This window comes from Rattus norvegicus, chromosome 19, assembly GCF_036323735.1.
Source record: "Rattus norvegicus strain BN/NHsdMcwi chromosome 19, GRCr8, whole genome shotgun sequence".
Lineage (NCBI taxonomy): Eukaryota > Metazoa > Chordata > Mammalia > Rodentia > Muridae > Rattus > Rattus norvegicus.
This window is the reverse complement of record NC_086037.1, coordinates 68,167,506-68,185,333: the sequence shown is the minus strand read 5'-3', so window position 1 is coordinate 68,185,333 and position 17,828 is coordinate 68,167,506. Positions and strand designations below refer to the sequence as shown.

The window sequence follows — 17,828 nt, the reverse complement described above, 5'->3', positions numbered from 1 at the left end:
TTCCCCTTCTGGGATAGCAAGTGTCTGCCGGGTGTCATTAGGAGGGTTAGAATTGAGTCACTACTGCAGTCCTGAGCCCACAGCAGTTCCCTGAAAGTGTCTGAGTCATCTTCATCCTACCCAAACACAATGGAATGTCCCACAGTGCCATCCCATGTGTAGGGACACATAGTGATGCCCGCCCTGTGATTCTAGTGGGTCCTATGGTGATGCTGGCATCCAGGCCCAGGCAGCACCTCCCAGGAAGGCAAGCTGCCCCACCCAGGAAATACCCAAGGCTACTGGGGAAGTAAGGAAGTAAGTGGCAGGATACGGCGGGGAGTGGGGGGGCGGGGCTTTCCAGACTGGACTGGAGCACTAGGGGTTCTGGGGAATACCAGAAATAGTGGAGTCCTTGGAGATTCTTGGAGTAAGGCTGTATGTGACTTAGTCACTGGGCATTTATTGAACACTTGTGTTCCAGACCCACGGGGAATGAGCTTTTTGGCCCCACACGGAAAGGGAATGTGCATCTTTGAGCCTGGTCGGCTGACCTCAGAGTCCAGTCGACAAATGGTGCAGTAGAAGCCTGGGACCATGACACCAAAAGCAAGCGGTGGGCCCAGGTCAACCCATTCCTGGGCCCTTGACCTATGGAGCAGACCTCTGTGGATTGGGGATGGGGCAGAGGCTCCCAGCACCCTCTTCCCACCTGCATCAGGAATAGCCAGCTGTGCTAACGTTCACTCTCTCTCAGGGAAATTTAGCCCAGGCCAACTACCACTGAGGCACTGTGTCTCAGCTAGGCTGGAGAAACGGCTCAGCAGTTAAGAGCACTTACTCTTGCAAAGGGCCAGGTTTCAACTCCCAGCAACGACATCTAACAATTCACAACCATCTTTAGCTCCACTTTTAAGAGACCCAGTGCACTCTTTGGGCCTCATGGACACTTAGAACACCCATACTATACATAAAGAATAAAAGTTAAAGTCAGGGGCTGGAGCGATGGCTCAGCAATTAAGAGCACTGACTGCTCTTCCAGAGGTCCTGAGTTCATTTCCAGAAACTATGGTGGCTCGCAACCATCTGTAATGGGATCTGATGCCCTCTTCTGGTGTGTCTGAAGACAGCTACAGTGTTCTCATATAAAATAGTTAGAGAGAGAGAGAGAATATGAATATGAATTGCAAGTTGAAAAGTTGAAGCTGGGAGTGTGGCTCAACGGGTAGTGCGCCTGCCCGTCACACAGGAAGCTCCAGGTTAGATCCCTAGCACATAAAACCGAACGTGGTGGACTAATCTGGCTACATGAGCTCCCATCTCAAAAAGAAAAAAGTTAAAGCAATAACAACCACACGCTCATTGGGTTGGGGAAACGTTTGGAAACTGGACAGTGCTGTAGGACATGATGGTGCAGGGAGGACATAGCTGTGGAGGAAAGGAGCACATGCCAGCTTACAGTCCTAGGCAATGTAAGTCTGCATGGCCTCCACCTTGCAAACCTGCCTGGGATGACAGTAAATGTGAATTCCAGGCCACAACAATAGTTGTAGGACAGCCAGAGCTACACACACATATTCTCTCTCTCTCTCTCTCTCTCTCTCTCTCTCTCTCTCTCTCTCTCTCTCTCTCTCTCTCACACACACACACACACACACACACACACACAGGGGAGGGGAGGGTGGGGGAAGAACGTCAATATAAGGTTAAGGCTCATACTAGTCCAGAATAACCTCTAAATTACAAGTGGAAAACAAGAGACATTTGCAGGTGAACACTAGCTTTGCCATTAGTGTAACACAGTTTTTGCAATGCTAGAGACTAAACCTGGGGCCTTACACATACTAGGCAATTGTTCTACCGTTGGGCCACACCCCTGCCCCCAAGGCCTCTCCTTTTTCTGTTAACTCCCTCTTTATGCTGCAGCTGGGATCCAGGCTTGTCTCAGAACAAGGCAGGCATGGAATCTGTCATGATTTGTCACGAGTTAAACCATGTCACGTTGAGTTAAAGCAACCTCAAAAGCCAACCAAGGTCCCCTTTGGACTGGTGGGCTCACAACAGAAGACCTCTATTCAGTGAGCACAAGCAGGATGCCTGAGGACTGCTGCCTACTTACACTATTTGAAGTCCTCCGACTCAGGGAAATTCTACAAGGCAGAGACCTTCCCTGTGCCAGGTTCTATTTTTATCAAGCTCGGCCTAGGTTTGGTGACCTGGAGAGATAAGAGGTACATGCTATCCAGGAATGGATTGAGCAAAAGATACTGCTTATGTGAAGCTTGGGTGTTAGGATTAAGAAGGTGCCTGAGGGGCTGGAGAGATGGCTCAGCGGTTAAGAGCACCCAACTGCTCTTCCAGAGGTCATGAGTTCAATTCCCAGCAACCACATGGTGGCTCACAACCATCTGTAAAGAGATCTGATGCCCTCTTCTGGTGTATCTGAAGACAGCTACAGTGTACTTATATATAATAAATAAATCTTTAAAAAAAAAAAAAAAAAAAAAAGGTGCCTGAGGTCCTGAGTGAATTGTGTAAGACCGCAGTAAGTCGAGGAACAGTTTCCCTGAAGTCACCCAGACTGATTCTTGGTGACTACATGATCCAGGTCAGTTTTGCAGACCTGCAGGTCACACATTTAAGGAGCACCTTCTCCTGGAGGATGAATACATTCATCCTACCTCAAATGCTCCCTAACCTATTTTCTCGGACTAAGAAATGAAGTACCAGAGAACAGAGAACAAAGCCAGCAGAGGCCCTCCTGGGTGCCTCCTGCTCTGTTATTTGTGTGTTAAGTGTCTTGTCTGCCAGCAGAGGATGTTGGCAACTGGAGTTAGAGCTGGTTGTGAGCTGCCACACTCAGACCCACTGGGCAATCCACCACCCCACCCGTTTTAAATCGTACCTAAATACACGTGTTTGACCTCCTTTGGTCCATGATCAGCCCGCCTAGATAGGCCCCGCCTAGCTGGTATTTGGCTATTCTGTGGGTTGACTTGAGGAGCCAAAATCCAGTCTGGTTCAGACCTGCTCCAGTGGCACATCTTGGAGACATGTATTACACAACCACTGTGTACTCCCACTCCCTGGCCCGTAACTAGGCGATTACCGACCTCAGACTGGTGGAAAGACTGGAGACAGTGAATCTGAGAGGACCTCAAAAGGTGAGCTGCGAGGGAGAGCCACGCCCAGCTTCGCCCAGGCCGCGCCCACACCACCACCCTCCTACTTCGCTGAAAGGGCGGCACCCGACTCCAGCCTCGCCCCCAACGTCACAACCAAGGCCAAGGGGCGGGCTTGACACTCTGCGGAAGAGCGAGGATAGACCCAGGCCCAAGCGGAGCTCTCTGGGATAGCTGGCGACTAGCAGGTAGCACCGCCGCCCTTGGGGACGGTCGGTGGGAGAGGGGTTTTGGTTGCAAGAGGTTCAGCTGATGGGAGCAGTGCTGTTGATACGAGGATGATCAGCAAGCGGTGCTGAAGGTGTCACGGGGAGGGGAGGCTGTAGATACTGTGGTCACTGAGCTGTCTCATGGCTGAAGGGGATCATAGATCCCGGGACTTGCTAAGCTCTCAAGGTCCCTATTTCCAGGTTGGAGGGGGCCCTGGAGTTGCTGGGTGCGGGGTGGAGAGTGGCACAGCTGAGATGATATGGTCTCTAGTTTGACACCTCGTCCCGCGCTCGGTCAGGATGGGCAGCAGCTCGCTGTCGGAGGACTATCGCCTGTGCCTGGAGCGTGAGCTGCGGCGCGGCCGCGCGGGCGTCTGTGGCGATCCCTCGCTGCGCGCGGTGCTCTGGCAGATTCTGGTGGAGGACTTCGACCTGCACGGGGCGCTTCAGGACGATGCGCTGGCACTGTTCACTGATGGCCTGTGGGGCCGTGCTGACCTGGCGCCAGCCCTCCGCGATCTGGCCCGCGCCTTCGAACTCCTAGAGCTGGCCGCTGTGCACCTGTACCTGCTGCCCTGGAGAAAGGAGTTCACCACCATCAAGGTACGGTGTTAGTGATGCTCCTTCACTCCCTTCCTGGTCCGACTGCTGGGGGCTGCAGGCCCTCTTCAGGGGAGGGTTCTGCGCTGAGGGGTCGTGGGCGTTGGGATTGCATGCCTATCAGTCATTGACCTAGAACTTACATGGCTGTCCTCAGAGTAGTCTCACTGCCCTAGTTGCCATGGAAATTCTAGGGTAGCTGTGGGTGGGTGAGGGAGGTATTTGATGTCCTATGGTCATCTTAACTCCTCTAGGATGTGGACTGGTCCCTTCTGTAAAAGGAGGCTGCTAAGACTGGGAAGAGAACGGCAGGGGTCTTGTTCCTGCCTAGGTCCAGGTTAGGTGGCCAGGTCCAGGGCTGGCTTAGTCCTGAGGTCAGATGGCAGACCACCTAGAGGGGGCAGGGCCGCTCTGAGCTAATTTTGAGTGGGAAGGCAATGACGTCAGTAAGCACGTGGGCGAGGTAAACCTCCACTGGTTGTCATGGCAGCGTCTCCCCCTCCACACCCCATCAGCCTGCTGCTCCACAGGGACACCCGAGATCCCAGGACTTTCATTCATCCTGTGACGCTAGAGGCCCAGAGGACAGAGGCGGCGGCTTGGCCTTGACATTGTAGAGTTCAGAAAGTGTTGGGGTGGAACTGGCAAGGATAGAGCCTCCTAGCTGGGTAGTTTTTGGGGAAAGCCCCTTTTCTCTTCAGTCAAGGTGCAAAGACCAAAGAAGGGTGTTCTAGCCTGTGCTCCTTGTGTGTAGATGTCCTCTTCCTGAGGGTGCTGGGCACAGAAGTGCCCCAAGGGTGCCTAGAGCCGTTCTGGATGTTCACACTTGAGAAAGACCCACACTTAGCCTGCCCCTTTGGCCCGGTAGGTAGCTTTGATCTAGAAAGCACATTAGAGTCTGGAATACTAGAGTCGGGGAGGAAACAAAAACAATGGGCAGAACAGGATGTAAGAGGCTACCTGCCAGCTAGATGCGATGGAATATTCCTGTAGGCGGAGGCAGGAGGATGGTGAGTTTAGGGTCAAGCTGAGCTTTACAATAAGGACCTTGTCTTAAAAAAAAAAAAAAAAAAAAAAAAAAAAAAAAAAAAAAAAAAAAAAACGGGGTTGGGGATTTAGCTCAGTGGTAGAGCGCTTGCCTAGGAAGCGCAAGGCCCTGGGTTCGATCCCCAGCTCCGAAAAAAAAGAACCAAAAAAAAAAAAAAAAAAAAAGACCTGAGGGGCTAGGAATATGTCTCAGCGACACAATGTTTACCTAGCATACACACTTAGGTTCTCCCTTGGAGGTAAAAAATGTCTAAATCCAGGCTCACTCCAGACAGATGAAAACTATCTCAGGGGGTGAACACAACTTCAGAAGTGCACCCTTGGTGCAGTCAAGGCAGGACTGCATCCAGGATCCTTTATGGAAGAGCACACCTGACCAGGACCCTTCCTTACAGACCTTCTCAGGGGGCTATGTGCATGTGCTGAAGGGTGTACTCTCTGAGGAGCTCCTGACTCGAAGCTTCCAGAAGATGGGCTACGTGCGCAGGGACAACCACCGCCTAATGGTGACCACCCCACCCCCTGCCTGCCAGCTGGTGCAGGTGGCTCTGGGCTGCTTTGCTCTCCGGTTGGAGTGTGAGATCCTAGGTGAGGTGCTGACCCAGCTGGGTACCAGTGTGCTACCAGCTGAGGAGCTGCTCCGAGCTCGAAGGGCTAGTGGGGATGTGGCCTCCTGTGTAGCCTGGCTTCAGCAGCGGCTGGCCCAAGATGAGGAGCCCCCACCCCTGCCCCCTCGAGGCACACCTGCTGCTTATGGGGCCTCAGTGGACCTGTACCAGGACCTGCAGGAAGACGAGAGCTCAGAGGCCAGTCTGTATGGTGAGCCTTCGCCGGGCCTGGACTCACCTCCTGTGGAACTGGCCTATAGGCCACCACTCTGGGAGCAGAGTGCCAAACTATGGGGCTCTGGAGGCCAGTCCTGGGACACCCCAGCTGATGAGCTACACCGGGCCAGCAGCCCACCATACGGGGCTCTGGAAGAGGAGCTGGAGCCAGAACCCTCTGCTTTCTCCTTCCTCTCTCTGCGCCGGGAGCTGAGTCGGTCAGGGGACTTAGCTCCCCCTGAATCCCCTTCAAGCCCTGGGCAAGCCAGCCCCCGTCACAGGCAGGCAGAAGGAGCAGCACCCTCGGCCTACGGGCCGGCTGTTGAGCCTCTGAGCTACCAGGCTCATAGCTGCTTGAGCCCTGGCAACCTACCCACCCTCTGCTGTGACACTTGCCGCCAGCTACACGCTACCCACTGCACTGCCCTATCTGCCTGCCGCCCGACTCATTCACTGCGCATACTTCTTGGTGACAACCAGAGACGCCTGTGGCTGCAACGAGCACAGGTGGATACCCTGCTCTATGACAGTCCTGGGGCCCATCCCTAGGCCCAGGTGGACCCCAAGTCTTCTGGGGACACAGTTTTCACGGTGCTTCTTTTAGGAAAGGGCCTAGGCCACTGACTCCCCTGGCCTTCCTATTCCCCAGGGGAGTCCAGGACCTGCAGGTGAAAGAGGGTAGAGCCTTCATGGAATGCTCTTGCCTGGTGCCCTACCAGACATCCTCACTGACATGCCCGTGTCAGCCCTGGTGCAGCAGGCCGAGCTCAATCAACAAGATCCTTCCCTCATGTCCCTCTCCTCACGCCCAGATGTGCTGGGTAGAGAAGTCCAGGTTACCCATGTTACAGTACCCAAACTCACTTTAAGACCCCAGCCTATGAACTGCCTGAAGCTCCCTACCTGACCCCTGCAGTCTATGACTGAGGATGTCCCTCTCTCCATGTACTGAGAAACCTCACCCAGGGGTTTGCTCAAGAGACTGCAGGTGACACAGTAAGATCGCTGAGTTAGGTTTGTGCCATGTGGGAGGGTCTGAAAGAACAGAGCTAACTTAGCTGTGAGGACCCCGGTTCACCTCTGCTGTTAGTAAGGAGGCATTGCAAAAACAGTGGGAGGCACACTCCCAGGCAGTGGGAGGAGCTGTCACCCCCATCCAGCAGGAATGATTCTCAGCAATCAGCTGCCTACCAACCAAGGGGGAAGTGCACACAGGCCACTTCCCGGGCGACTGCCAAAAAGCAGCTCACTGCCCCTTGGAGCTCATTCTGGGCACAGAGCTAACCAGGAAGAATTATACCCTCATCTCCCATGGGGGTAGCCCAGGACCCCTCATTAGGGCCCCTAAACCACTCATCCTCAGGAGGGGGATAATAAAGGGCTGGGTTTTCATCAACCACTCAGAGGCCCAGACTCCGAGATCACCATTCTGCAAACACTCCCTCTAGTGGCACCCCATCAGCCAAGCCTGTTCCCACTCCTCCTGCAGGCCCGCAGAGGACACTGTCCCCCCTCAACTGAGTCTGTTCCTACTCCTCCTGCAGGCCCACAGAGGACACTGTCCCCCCTCAGCTGAGTCTGTTCCCACTCCTCATGCAGGCCTCTCAGAGGACACTGTCCCCCCTCAGCCAAGCCTGTTCCCACTCCTCCTGCAGGCCCGCAGAGGACACTGTCCCCCCTCAGCTGAGTCTGTTCCTACTCCTCATGCAGGCCTCTCAGAGGATGCTGTCCCCCCTCAGCTGAGTCTGTTCCTACTCCTCATGCAGGCCTCTCAGAGGACACTGTCCCCCCTCAGCCAAGCCTGTTCCTACTCCTCCTACAGGCCCCTCAGAGGACGCTGTCCATGTTGCATGGATCGAACCCCCACAGTACATTAAAGGATTGCCAAACTGTCTACTGGAAAAGCTTTTTATCTCTCCTCCCCCGGAAAAGCAATCCACCCATTCTCTCCCTGGGCACCAGTGCCAGCCACACCCACTGAAAGCTTTCATTCTGACAGTTGTCAAAGTATTCTATCCCAACTGACACCTGCTCCCTCCTTCCCACCTGAAGCCCCATCAACCCTGCCAGGGTGACTATAGCTTATCTGTCCTGGGCGGCTCCTAGTCGCCAAGCAAGAACAGTTATGATCTCCTGGGCCTGTTCATTCCAGGCTGGTGCCCAGCTTCAGTTCCAACATATACTGACTGGGGCCCTTAGGCCTCTCAGCACCAGCTCTGTCCCCCAAGAAGCCAGGCTTCACTGATAGACAAGATAGGCCACCAGATGGTGCTACAATAGTTCTATCCTGGGTACCCCACTCAGCAACCTCCCTGTCCATGTCAGGGAGGAGTCAGCTGAAGAGGCTGGCCAATTGGAAGAGGCAAAGGCCTGTTGGCCTGGAGCCCCCCCCCCCCCCCCCCAGTCGTTGGCTGATGATCCATGAGGATTTGGAAGGGTGGGCTGGACTCATTCAGGGCCGGCATCGTTTGCTCTGCCCCTCAGTGGCAGCTGGGGCAGCACGCTTGTTACGGTGGTGGGGGAAGGTAGGCATGAGCTCCGGCTCGCAGGCTGCAGGAGAAGGGCAGCTTCAGGGCTGGCCTGGAAAGGGCTCGGGTGGAGCATGCTCCAGGTCTAGAAAGGACTCCTCACTTAAGCTGGCCATCCGTTCCCTTCCTTCTCCCCTGTGGAGACTGCCCGGGAACCCACCCAATGTGGATAAACAGGCCTTCTTGTCATGCCCTAAGAGAACCTAAGGAGGTCTGGAGAACTTACGTAGGGGCTTCTCCTTGAAGTAGGAACTCTCCAGGCAGTCTCCTGCTGTTGCCCTGGAGAATGACAGTGACCTGTGACCTTAGAGGGGCCTACTTTACTCAAAACAGCCACCCTCAACAGCCCAATTCAACTTCCAACAAATGGGAACCAGAGACCTAGAAACTCTGACCAAGGGCCACTCAAACTGGACACCTGGCACCTATGGGTGTCTGCGTATGTCTGAGAAGTGGGCATCTGTGGTCTGAGTCATGAGAAACCGTCTTTAAAACATTTGTTGAATTGAGATGGCTCAGTGCTAGACTGCCTGCCTAGTGTGTGTGCAAGGAAGGCCTTAGTTTCCATTCCAACACCATAAAAGGTGAATTAAGGATCTGGGTTTACGGTGTCCTTCCATCTCTGCAGAAGTCAGGGGTTGGGCCCATGGAGCCACCTACAGGTGAGGGCTGTACCTTTTCTTAGGGTCATACATGAAGAGGAAGTTGAGCAGGCGCAGTCCGGCCTCTGAGAGCCATGGGAACTTGTGCTTGAGGTTGTTGTAGGGCTGTTTCCTCAGGCTGTACTGGCCGGCCAGGGGCAGCTTGGAGAAACCCTGTGAGAGGCAGGGGCTGGAGTGACAGAGCCACTAAGCATGGATGGGGACTGAGGTGGTGACATAGATGGAGTCTGTAACACCCACAGGCCAGATATTCTCACTCGGTGTCCCCAACAGCTGTACGATCAAGTCGATCTGGTGGATCTCGGAAGTGCCAGGGAGAAGGGGCTTATGGGCCAGCAGCTCTGCCAGGATGCAGCCAACAGCCCTGTAGGAGCAGCCAATCTCTGCTTAGCATCATAGCAACACACTCAAGAAGTAGGCAGGCCATAAGGCTCTCCCCCAGGTCTGCAGTGCCTCTCGAGAACCTGAGGCCCGAGACAGTGAGTGAGCACTCCAGACATGTTCTCACGCCCCCGGGGGACCACAGTCAGGTTCATCCCCACCACACCAGTCCTGATCCCCCTGACCAGGGCTGACCTCCAGGGCCAGGTGACTTGAGGCCCTAGGAGCAGAAACCACTCCTACCACATGTCGATGCTGGTAGTCTGGGTAGTAGTTCCAAGCAGCAGCTCTGGGGCTCGGTACCTGCAGACAAAGGCCCCATTTTACCTCTGGTCAGCCCTTCTTCAGCCTGAGCTCCTTCAGAGTCCACAGTGGCCCATGGACTACCTTCCACCCTAAGCCTGAGAGAGCTGCCATGTCTGACTCATAAGAACCAATGGATCCAGGCACAGCTATGCCGTTGTCAGCTTTCAGACAGCAGTCACGGAACACAGCTGAGGCCATATAAGGATCCTGATGAGGATGTGAGAGACATCAATGTCCTGCCCTTAGCCACAGCCACATTCTGCCTTAAAACTACCACAGAAGGCCAGGCAGTGCTGGCGCACACCTTTAATCCCAGCACAGAGGCAGGCAGATCTATCATCCATCCATCCATCCATCCATCCATCCATCCATCCATCCATCCATCTCTAGGAGTTCAAGGCCAGCTTGGTCTATAGAGTGAGTTCAGAGCAGGCTACAGAGAAACCCTTTCTGGAAACCCCCATACCACCCCTCTCCAACCTTACTCTCCCCCAAGCCCCCCAAAAGAACCTGAAGAAAGCTAACTTGAAAGAACGACACAGAGGTAGGATGTTTATGGCTACGTCAGTGTGCGGTGGCATTCCTGTCTGTGCTATGTCACAGTGCGGTGGCATTCTTGTCTGTGCTATGTGTCACAGTGTGGTGGCATTCCTGTCTGTGCTATGTCACAGTGCGGTGGCATTCCTGTGCTTATGTCACAGCGCGGTGGCATTCCTGTCTGTGGTGTTTTTGTTTTCAAGACAGGGTTTCTCATTGCAGCCAGGCTGTCCTGGCCTCAACTCAGAGATCTGCCTGACTCTGTCCCCCGAGGGCTGGGACAAAGGTGCAGCCGCCGTCCGTCCAGCACAGGATGGCATCCATCCCAACAAAGCCGAGTTCTTGAGGCCACTGAGCCTGGCTCTGTTCTGAGCAGTGTGTCCCCCATACAGCTTCTAGACTCTCAAGGCCCTTTTGAGGTATCTGCCACAATGTAAGGGATGCTGGGGAAGACGTACAAATCCCATAGGCCACCGAGACTCTAAGGAACTCACCAGAGGGTAACAACCTTGGGAGTCATTGGCTTTACTGGAACACCATAGGCCCGAGCCAGGCCGAAATCGGCTGCGGCAGAGGAGAGGAAAAAAGATTATCACTGAGGAGGACTGCTTACTGCTGCTTTCTGCAAAGAGAACTGGACTACGGTGGCCTGGGGCTAGGACGACAGACAAGTCAGCTCTGGTTTCCAGAGCCACACGGACATCCCTACCCCAAAAGGCACGCTCAAAGAAACCCACCTCCACATACACAGGGTCAGCGCCCAGCACCCACCTGTCTTCACACAGCCCTTATCTGTCATGAGCAAGTTGGACACCTTCAGGTCCCTGGGTCAGAAAGAAAGCAATGGTTTTCCAAGGAAGTGAGTTCCCAAGGGGCAGCCAGGCTCACCACAGCCCGACACACTTTTCTGGCATTTAACTGGGCTTTTCTAAAATCAAAAAGGCGCAGAGAGGCCATGCCTTGTTTCTCACGTCTTACTACAGCAGCCCAGCACAAAGGTCAGACAAGAGGACTCCACATCTCGCAGGCATCTCTAGAGACAGCAGCTCCTGGCCTAAGACTCTGGGTAGGTGCTCTCCACTGAAGGCTTCAGGCTGCTGCCTTCCCACCCACACCTACTTCCCAGAAAAGTGAGGGCTGATTAGACTTGTTTGATCTAAGAGCCTTGCCTGGGGGCAGTCAGAGATTTCTAGTGGATGTCTGCTCCTCTCTTGAATATATTTCAGAATGAGACACTGGGGCACGGCGGCTGTTCCTGGCCCACTCCCTGCCCCCCTCAGACACGCCCTCCCTTCCTCCTGGCCGCCCCGCCCACCTGTGGATGATGAAGCTCCGGTGCAGGTACTGAAGGCCTCGAAGCACTTGCAGCAGGATGCACTTAACCTGAGGAGGGCCAGACACAGGGTGGAGAGCGTCGACACGCTGCCTGGAGGTCACCAGCACCTCCAGAGTGTGGCTGTGGCTATGTCCTGCACAACTAAGACAGAACTGCAGTAGACTTAGTTACTGTGTATATATGAACATGTATGTGGAACCCATGTTTGCGTGCAGTGTATGTGTGGGCATGTTTGCATTAGTCTAATGATAAGGAGGTTGACATCAAGTGTCAGCAACTGCTTTCCGTGTTATATATGACAGCAGCATCTTTCCTTTGAACCCAGGGCTGACCCAATTGGCTGCTCTACCTAGCAGGCTGGCCTAGAACAGCTGGGATCAGAACTCCAGCCCCTCACTCGCATGCACACATGTACTTTACCCACCCCCCAACCCCCAGCCATTTCTCCAGTCCCTCTTTCCTTTCCAGTGGCCTGCCACATGGACCGAGAAGACCTAGAGCCAACAGGCCTGTGCAACAGATACTGTGCAAGAGGCACTGGGTAACTCCATCCACTTCTGGCTGTCACATTCAACAAAGCTATCCACCAACCAGGGAGCGCCTCCCTCTCACACCTGGGCCTCCGAGAAGGGCGTTGGCATATTTTCCAATAGGCTGGCCAGATCTTGTTCACAGTAACCCATGACCAGGAAGATGCTAGACGGAAAAGAGAGAAAACACATGGCATCCTCTGTTTTCTCCCTGGCAGGCACAGAGGTCGGGCCTGCTGTAGGCAGGTTAGCCTTTGTGTGGGGCAGACGCAGGAGACCACACACCTCTCCAGGTGGTTGCCAACAACCACCTCCTTCAGCTCCACAATGTTGGGATGGCGGAGACGCAGGAGCAGTGTGATTTCACGCAGGCTGCTGATGGGGATGCCTGAAACCAAAGGTGCTCAGTGAACTCCACTCAGGGCCACATCCTGTCCTCCTGCCAGGGACAACTTTGGTGACACCGACACCACTCTTACTCGTGCATTCATTATGGGGCGAATGGGTTTGGAGAGAATGTACAATTTTTTTTTTTTTTTTGGTTCTTTTTTTTCGGAGCTGGGGACCGAACCCAGGGCCTTGCGCTTCCTAGGCAAGCGCTCTACCACTGAGCTAAATCCCCAACCCCAAGAATGTATAATTTTAAAGCTGGCCAAGGGGAGGAAGGGCTGAGGGTGGTGACAGGCTGGGCCAGCTCCTTAACTACGATGCACATCCCCCTCTCCACCCCCCCAAACCTCAGGTGGCCTGTGCTGGCCTGTGCTTTTATGCTCCTTCCTGCTCTAATGCCCCAAGGCAGGAAGGGTGGTCCTGCACCCTGTCCCCAGCTCACCATCTTTCTCTTTGTCCATCCGCACCTTCTTCAGGGCAACAATTTCATCCGTCTGCGTATCCCGGGCTCGATCTGAAACAGGAGCACATATGCCATGGAGTCTACCTCAAACACTGTCACAGCTCCATCTTGCCACATGGGGCCTCTCTTATGAGTTTACTGAAGTTCTTTTTCTTCTCTGACAACTTAATGTCCAGCAAAACTCAGTCCTTCCTCCATTCCCAAAATGTGAGCTTGGGAATTCTCATTTGAGCTGGATTGGGAGTTTCCGGTTTACTCTTGAGTGGACACCTGCCATCAACAACTCTTGTGGAGAGAAGCTCTCCCATGCAGCCTACTGCTCTGAGTTCACATGTGCAATACTCTAATACCAATGAAGGTAGTCTACCTAGGGGGAAGACATAACATAACGGATTGCGAGCATTTTGTTGGCCTCTGCGACTTCCAGATACTTGGCAAAAAACCTCCCAGCTATGGAGCTGCAAGGAGCTTTGGAAGTCAGTTATCTCCTCCACAGTACTCATCTGGATCGCTCACATTAGCAGCCTGATGCTTGTGTTCAAGTATCCCACTAGGGATTAACGTTTGAGAGCCAGCTTCGGCCTGGTCTGGAGTACAGAGTGCGATCCTTCCAGTCCCGACAGAGCTTTGTCTTGACCACTCACACACAATGCCATAGGTGCCCTCGCCAATCCGGTTCAGCTTCTCGAACTCCTTAACGCTTCGGCATCTTCCGAGCTGGAAGAGAGAGGCAGCCAGTGTGGGGATCTGGAAGCTACAGCACAAGTGGTGTCTCACCCATATCTGGCACTGAGACATCACTTGCATCTTGCTTACCAAACAGAAAGCAACCATGTATCTGGGGACGGACACCACTGGAATTACTTTGAAATACTGAAGCACACTGAAGATGGCCTACATATTCCCTCCCACCCCATGTTCCAGACGTCTGCTGTCTAGTGACAAATGGCCACAAGCCATGGACACAAACACCTCTGTGCAGGAGGATCCAGCCTCCAACACCGACTCACGGAGTAAGGAAAGCTATCCAGGGGTAACGATCTGTGAGATGTGGGAAGGGCTTCCAGACTGAGGAGAGCTAGCTGATCCACTTCCTTTTGCAGGCTGGGGTGGGGAGCAGGGTCAGGGGAGGCAACGAAACAAAAGTTAGCCCACTTATGGGAAACAGCTGCCTCTAGAATGTTAGGGGTCAGAGAAATAGCTTGCCCGGGCCATAGTATTCTGGGGTCTTATTGGGGAGTCTGTAACTTATGTGTTCATGGTGCGATGCCTTTATAGGTAGATTAACTGAGCATTTCTTGGATACAGAAGGACCTCAGCAAGGTTACAAAAGTCCCCTGCTGGCTTCCCGTCTCTTAAGAGCTCTGCCCTGGGTTTTATTACTTTCTGATGTCTGATGGCCCCCGTGGTCCACTCTTAGCTCACTCCCTCCCTCTCCTCATAGGCTCCCTGTTTACTCTGAAATTCCCTTCATCATGAGTTTGTGTTGCCACCTGAGTATGGCATAGCATCCCTTGTCAGATCTGCCCAAATTCTGGCAACACTTCCTGGCCCAAAACAAATGTCAACTCTTCTACAGTTTCTTACAGAATATACTGCTTTTCTCCAAAATCTCCACTCCTTTTTATTTTTGCTTATTTTTGAGTCCAGGTCTCACTTTGTGGCCTAGGCTCCCCTCCGACTTGGAGTGATCATCCTCAACCCCTTGACTGGGATTACAAGTGTGGACCACCACGCAGGACTGACATTTTTGACTTAAGGGATCAACAACCACTGCACTCGTGCATTTTCTCCCCCTTTAAGAAGGGGTTTCGCTACCTCAGATTTCAGCACAGTGCTCTGAGGCTCTTAGTTAGGTGTGCCTGGTGCTCTGAGGCTCGTAGTTATGACCTCGAAAGGCATAAACTATAAGTTAAAACATATGTGGGCTGCTGCAAAATCCTCGTCCCATCAACTGTGAGCAGAAATCGGCGCCCCTAAGGTTCACCCCCCGCATTACACAAAAGGGACAATCCGAGAACGCGAGGTGAGACGCCCCCATCCCGGCTGCAGGTGCCACGGGAACCTCCCACTCTTTTTTCTTTTCTTTTTTTTTTTTTTTTCGGTGCTGGGGACCGAACCCAGGGTCTTGCGCTTGCTAGGCAAGCGCTCTACCACTGAGCTAAATCCCCAACCCCGGAACCTCCCACTCTTTTCACCCGAGGTCGCACTCCCTCGGTCCCACCCCGCACCCGGCCTCTGGGCTGCGGATTTCTGCACACGCCACGGCAAACTCTGCGACTGATGTTCCTCCGACGCCGGAACCTCAAACTTTAACGCGACACGGCGAGCCCCTGCCACACAGCACCGCACGAGTGGCACCCCGTCGCACCCTGTGTTCTGGAGGCACGGTGAAGAAACCTTCCTTACGGATACACTTCAGTCGGATCTGATCCGACTCCAGGTCCACCTCCGCCATGCCCAAGCCGGTGCCGCCCTCTTCCGGCGCGCAGGCGTAACGCCCCTCGGCGCAGGCACATAACGTACTTCCGGTTTGTTCTGCACTTGGGCGAACATCTAACCCTCTCCGGGAGAGGAGGATCTGAGCAGACTAGAGAGGTTCCGGTCTCTTTTCAGCGTTAGATACAGACATGATTCCACAAAGTCTCCCAGATTGGTTTTGATCAGCTAGAAGAAAATGCTTCTTTTCCCTGTTTCCCATTTAAGTGAGACCAATTACAGCCATCAGCAGCGCTTTCTGCTCTTCCAGGAAACTACCACAAATCAGAGCTATGTTTTTTGACAGTGGTTGGGTACCTTCATGAAAGCTGGATCCGCTGGCACCCAGTCCTTCCTGAGGCCAACCTCGTCCCCATCACTAGCCAAGGACAACACAGAAGCCTTGTACAGCCAGGGCATCGTACACGAGGGCATAAAGAGCTGCATTTCCTGCTCTTCCTTTCCACTCCTTATTTGTCTTCCTGAGTTGGGGAAAGTTGCTTGGTTCTGAACATAACTGGGAATTGATGTACTGACCACTGGAGAGCAACTCAAACCCAAGTGGGTCTGCGAGGCTGCACTCAGCTCTTGGACTGTGTATTGGGACTCAGAACACCGATTGGCTCTGATCCTTTGTGCAGGGTTTATACAGATTAGGAAGATGAATGTCCCTGCTTCTGTATGGCCAGAGCGCAGGCCCGGGTGGGCACTGGGTTAACGCTAGGCGGATTAGTTGGTATTTGGACGTGGTGGCATATGCCAGTAATCATAGGACTTTGGAGACCGAGGCCAGAAGGTTCTGAGTTCAAAGCTAGAATAGGGTACATAGTCTATCTCAAAACAAAAGGCTTTCTCAATAATAAATCATAAATAATAATACTGTAATATTTCTAACAGATTGTTTGCCATTTAAATTTTTTTAACTTTGAAATTCAGTTTTCCTCAGGGCACACCGTCACACACCTGGAATTGCAGCAGTCAGGAGGCTGAGGCTGGAAGATTGCTGTGTGTTCAAGGCTGGCCTGGGCTATACAGTGAATTCCGATCCAGACTGGATTGGATATGACATCCTATCCCTGTCTCAAAAACAATCAGGCTGGGACTGCAGCTCCGTGGGGGAGCATCTGCCTAGCACTGTGTTAAGTCCTAGGGTCACTTCTTAGCAGGACACAAACAAATCAGTTTTGAAAGTTAGTGGCTTCCAGACAGTTCCAGTGGGCTCCTCTCAGGAACCCAGTGACAGGGACCTAGCAAGAGCCTACCTTCATCATCTACCATCATGTGAGAGACAGGCCTATATGAGGATTGCTGACAGCCCAGCTCTCCCTCCCCTTCTTCATTCTCTCTCTCTGTCTGTCTGTCTGTCTGTCTCTCTCTCTCTCTATCCCCCCCAACATGTTCCTGACTCTGATCTCTACCCTCCCTCTTCCTTTCTGCCCCCCCACACTTTCTCTGCCTCTACCTCTTCCCTGCTGCATGCCCCTTCCCAAAAAACTTTCTTTAGAGTAGGCCTGTGGCACTGTGTGACTGTTCACACAATGTGGGACTCCTCATCATGGACCTGCCCAAGGGCTCCCTCCTGTTACATTATACCTCATTGTAAAACACAACCAGAGTCATTTAGGTTATGTCTATGAATGTGCGTGTGTGTATGTGTATACACATGCATGTGTACTGTCAGGCTTGCAAGTATATACTAGATAGGATAGTGTGTATTTTATGTACTAGCTGGGATGATGTATATATCAGAAACTGTTCGCATGTGTGTAGACAGCAGATTTCCCCTCACCCTAGTACAGGAGAAGGTTGTGTTTGTGACCCTGGAGGGCACACCACTGTCTATGGTTAGCCCACTGAGGCCAACCAATATGGTAGGCACATCACTGTCTCTGGTTGGCCCACTGAGGCCGACTATTATGGCGGCTTTGCTCATGGCTGACATGTACGGCATTCCTAGTGGCCCTTCTCTATAAAGACCCTTCATCCATGGGTCCAGAAAACAAGACAGCATTCATAGGCTACTGCCAAAGTTCCAAGTTCCTGGCTGCCCTCCTCAGCTCCAGGACACATTACATTCTTTTGCATCAGGAACAAGTCAAGCTAGGATCCTGCCAGCACTGGGCCTTTCCCAGATTGGAGACCCTGCATTTACTGACCTCCACCCGCTTCCACCTTCAGATGCAAATGAGTAGAGAAGATTTTCAATGCCCACTTGAGTCAATGTGAGGGGCCACCTGCTGTCTAGCACTGCACAGCTGTCTGTTTCCAGCACAGGTGCCAGTCAGGCCCTCAGGACCTCTGGATTTACTCTCTGAGCCAGCCGCCCTCTCCCCATCAAGCAGAACCTGACTTTGGGAAAAGCGGTCACTGAGACAG

At 53.2% G+C, this 17,828-nt stretch overlaps 2 protein-coding genes across 17 annotated transcripts; one reads left to right on the top strand and one right to left on the bottom strand.

Moving 5' to 3' along the window:
* Positions 1-410: 410 nt before the first annotated feature.
* Cdk10 (cyclin-dependent kinase 10) lies at positions 411-17,294 on the bottom strand. 14 transcript variants are annotated; one of them, XM_063278159.1, is made up of 14 exons: positions 15,346-15,430; positions 13,985-14,078; positions 13,619-13,691; positions 12,954-13,025; positions 12,407-12,509; positions 12,206-12,287; positions 11,571-11,743; positions 11,027-11,079; positions 10,750-10,819; positions 9,656-9,715; positions 9,272-9,395; positions 9,045-9,184; positions 8,596-8,648; positions 7,736-8,391 (listed from the first exon to the last, which is right to left on the bottom strand). In XM_063278159.1, the coding sequence occupies exons 4-14, from the start codon at positions 12,970-12,972 to the stop codon at positions 8,294-8,296; spliced, it is 975 nt and encodes a 324-aa protein (XP_063134229.1). In that variant the 5' UTR covers positions 12,973-13,025; positions 13,619-13,691; positions 13,985-14,078; positions 15,346-15,430; the 3' UTR covers positions 7,736-8,293.
* Spata2L (spermatogenesis associated 2-like) lies at positions 3,212-7,735 on the top strand. 3 transcript variants are annotated; one of them, XM_006255781.4, is made up of 3 exons: positions 3,212-3,349; positions 3,670-3,973; positions 5,413-7,735. In XM_006255781.4, exons 2-3 carry the CDS (start codon positions 3,671-3,673, stop codon positions 6,388-6,390), a joined length of 1,281 nt encoding a protein of 426 aa, XP_006255843.1. In that variant the 5' UTR covers positions 3,212-3,349; position 3,670; the 3' UTR covers positions 6,391-7,735. The 3 variants fall into 3 exon arrangements, with proteins under 3 accessions (XP_006255843.1, NP_001102603.1, XP_038953866.1); NM_001109133.1 differs by having other exon boundaries at positions 3,265-3,973; positions 5,413-7,732; XM_039097938.2 differs by lacking the exon at positions 3,212-3,349 and having other exon boundaries at positions 3,844-3,973; positions 5,289-7,735.
* Positions 17,295-17,828: the final 534 nt, after the last annotated feature.